The sequence below is a fragment of the Octopus bimaculoides genome, chromosome 30, assembly GCF_001194135.2.
Source record: "Octopus bimaculoides isolate UCB-OBI-ISO-001 chromosome 30, ASM119413v2, whole genome shotgun sequence".
Classification (NCBI taxonomy): domain Eukaryota; kingdom Metazoa; phylum Mollusca; class Cephalopoda; order Octopoda; family Octopodidae; genus Octopus; species Octopus bimaculoides.
The window spans coordinates 5930744-5933737 of record NC_069010.1 but is presented as its reverse complement, the minus strand read 5'-3'; the positions used below and the strand labels follow the sequence as shown (position 1 = coordinate 5933737).

Below are 2994 nucleotides of genomic sequence, written 5' to 3'. Positions count from 1 at the left end.
TGTGTGTGTGTATATATATATATATATATATATATATATATATATATACATTCTTTGAAGGCTGCATTTCCTCGCATTCGGTAAAAATGTGTTTATTACGGCAGTTAACGTGAGGCATTCTTGTATAGTTATGCCCATATATATATATATATATATATTTACAATCATCTGAAATGGAACGGTCAAAGCGCTATCTTCAGGTTGATTCATTCAACTAAAATGCTACAAACCCTCTGCTCCAGCATGGCCACAGTCTAATGACCGTAACAAGAACAAAACAATGGAAGAATATGTTCACGGACCGGTTAATGTTATCCCCTGTGAAATGTGTCCTTCAGTTTCTGCATCCAGCCAACTCTCCTCTAATATTCTCTCAATCTACCGTTATTTTCCAGGTATTCCAGCCTCCCCCAAAGAACTGTCGTCTTTGTGTTGTATCCACCAACGTAGCAGAGACCTCCATCACCATCCCTGACATCAAATATGTTGTTGATTCTGGCAAGGTAAGGCCAAATTCATTTACTTTCACTGTTTCGTTATTGACATTTTAGCACCAGGCTCCAATCTGACCTGGCAGTGTTTCTACAGCTGGATGCCCTTCCTAACGCCAACCACTCTGAGAGTGTAGTATGTGCTTTTACGTACCACCGGCACGAAGGCCAGTCAGGCAGTACTGGCAACGGCCACGCTCAAAATGGTGTATGTTAAATGATGATGATGATGAGGATAATGTATGTGTGTTTGTCCCCCACCACTGCTGTTGGTGTGTTTACATCCACACAACTTAGCAGTTTGGCAAAAGCAACTGATAGCGTAAGTACCAGGCTTACAATGACTAACATGACCTAGGGTCGATTTGTTCGACTAAAACCCTTCAAAGCTGTGCCCTAGCATGGCCACGGTCAAATAACTGAAACAGGTAAAAATGTATACACTTTCTATTACAGGTAAAGACAAAGTATTGTGACAAAGTAACGGGAGCTTCAATATTCAAGGTGACCTGGACATCGAAGGCTTCCGCAAGTCAACGAGCAGGGCGGGCAGGGCGTGTTGGCCCTGGTCATTGTTACAGGTTAGTCAGTTTTTGTTTTTTTTTCCATTTAACCCTAAGCGAAAGTCTCTTGCTGACCTTGTTCAACATCTTCCCTGAGAAGATTATGACTGATGCACTGGAAGACCACAATGGTATGATTACTGCACTTTTCAGATGATGTTGTTGGACTGGCGGGCTCACAAAAAAGAATTGAAACAACTAGTAGAGCACCTAGACAAGACCTCCAATGAATCTGGCATGGAGGATTCCCAAATGGAATCAGTACCAACGGATGTCAAAATGATGATGATGATGATGATGATAGACATGTAGTCTATTATTGAAGTCTGTGTTGTTGTGTTGACAGACTTGCACTTAAATATCCCACATTTTTAATCAAAATGTGTTAGTTACTATGCTGACAACACTATCTATCTGTCTATCTATCTATGTATCTATCTACAAGTTTAGAATTAGTAACGTTATTCTTGAAATTACCTGGGGACATAACTTCCTACCTTGAGCTTTCATTCTTTTCCATCTTCCATTCCAGATTATATTCCTCTGCTGTCTACAACGATGACTTTATTGATTATTCAGAGCCTGAAATTCTTCGTCGACCACTTGAGGACATCATCTTACAAATGAGGGTAAGACCATCTACAGTGTGTGTGTGGGGGGGGGGGCAGTATGGTGTAGTTGTGACCATCATGAAATTCAGTGTTTTGCTCAAGAACACAACGCATCGCCCGGTCCAGGAATTGAAACTGCCTTTGTCCTTTTAAGGTCGATAAAATAAGTACCAGTTATGCACTGGGGTCAATGTAATTGACTTATCCACTTCTGCCAAATTGGTGGCCTTGTACTGAAATTTCAAACCAATATTTGTCTGCTTTTTTCTTTTCAGTTTTTGGGGATTGACAAGGTGTTAAACTTCCCATATCCCACGGCTCCAGATAAGAAACAGATCATTGTAAGTTGACCTTTATGCTCTGACCTTTGAACTTCAACCCTTCCGTTACCATATTTATTTTAAGATGCCCTGTGTCTCTTTCAATTAATTTTAATAACAAAGAATTTAGTAAAATAACTTAGTTATCATTAAGCTAGTGTTAGGAACATAAATTGTGACTAAGGTTTGGTGGAAGATTTTAATTCAAAACTTATGAAAACAAGACATTTGTACTACAGTGCCAGAGCCAGTTTCAGCCAGGTTGATATCGAAAGGGTTAACCTTTTAACAGGTTAATCGCCACATGTATCACCAGTGGTTCATCACAAACTTCACACAATTTCCATATTCATTACTGGTGGTACGTTTTCATAATTTGATTAAATATTTTATTCCTTGTTTTTGTCATGGTTTTGAGGATATTTAAATAACATGAGTGCTAATTATTTAAAGTTTAATTATGAAATATTATAAAAATGCAAAAAAAAAAATTACATCTTCTTATAATTAAATAGTATGCTGTAATAGGAACTTACCTATGTTTGACTTTTGCTTTGCATTTATACAAGTTGGCTCCAAGTCTCACCCAGAGACAAGTTAGAAGTTCATGTTGGTGTCATGCTTAGGGTGCCATATATTTGGATTTGTACATAGTGTTGTTCTAGAAAATGTTTAAGAAAACATGAGAAAATTATGTGTTTGTTTTAAAATTTGAGATCACATAGACAGTATTTTACGTAGGATATGGGCAGTTCCCATGAGCACTATCTTAATAATAATAATATCATTATTTCTTTCTTTTGTAGGCAGCTGAAAAGCTGTTGACCACTCTTGGTGCATTGACAAAACCCAAAACACCAAAAACATTTAAAGAAATGAAAAAATGTAAGCAAACAAAGATTTTTAAAGCCATTTCTTTTGTCTGAAGTGAGGGCATTTAGTGTGGAGGCAGATCATAGCAGTCATCTTCATTTGTTAGTTACTCTTTTACTTGTTTCAGTCATTTGAC

General features: G+C 37.6%; 1 protein-coding gene across 1 annotated transcript in view; it reads left to right on the top strand.

Annotated features, from left to right (window-relative positions):
- LOC106881887 (probable ATP-dependent RNA helicase DHX37) overlaps positions 1–2994 on the top strand; it is a 25242-nt gene that overhangs the window by 11206 nt on the left and 11042 nt on the right. Inside the window, exons 7-11 of the mRNA XM_052978104.1 lie at positions 396–503; positions 948–1072; positions 1587–1683; positions 1941–2006; positions 2792–2870. Coding sequence (XP_052834064.1) covers positions 396–503; positions 948–1072; positions 1587–1683; positions 1941–2006; positions 2792–2870 — 475 coding nt within the window. The remainder of the gene's footprint in view (positions 1–395; positions 504–947; positions 1073–1586; positions 1684–1940; positions 2007–2791; positions 2871–2994) is intronic.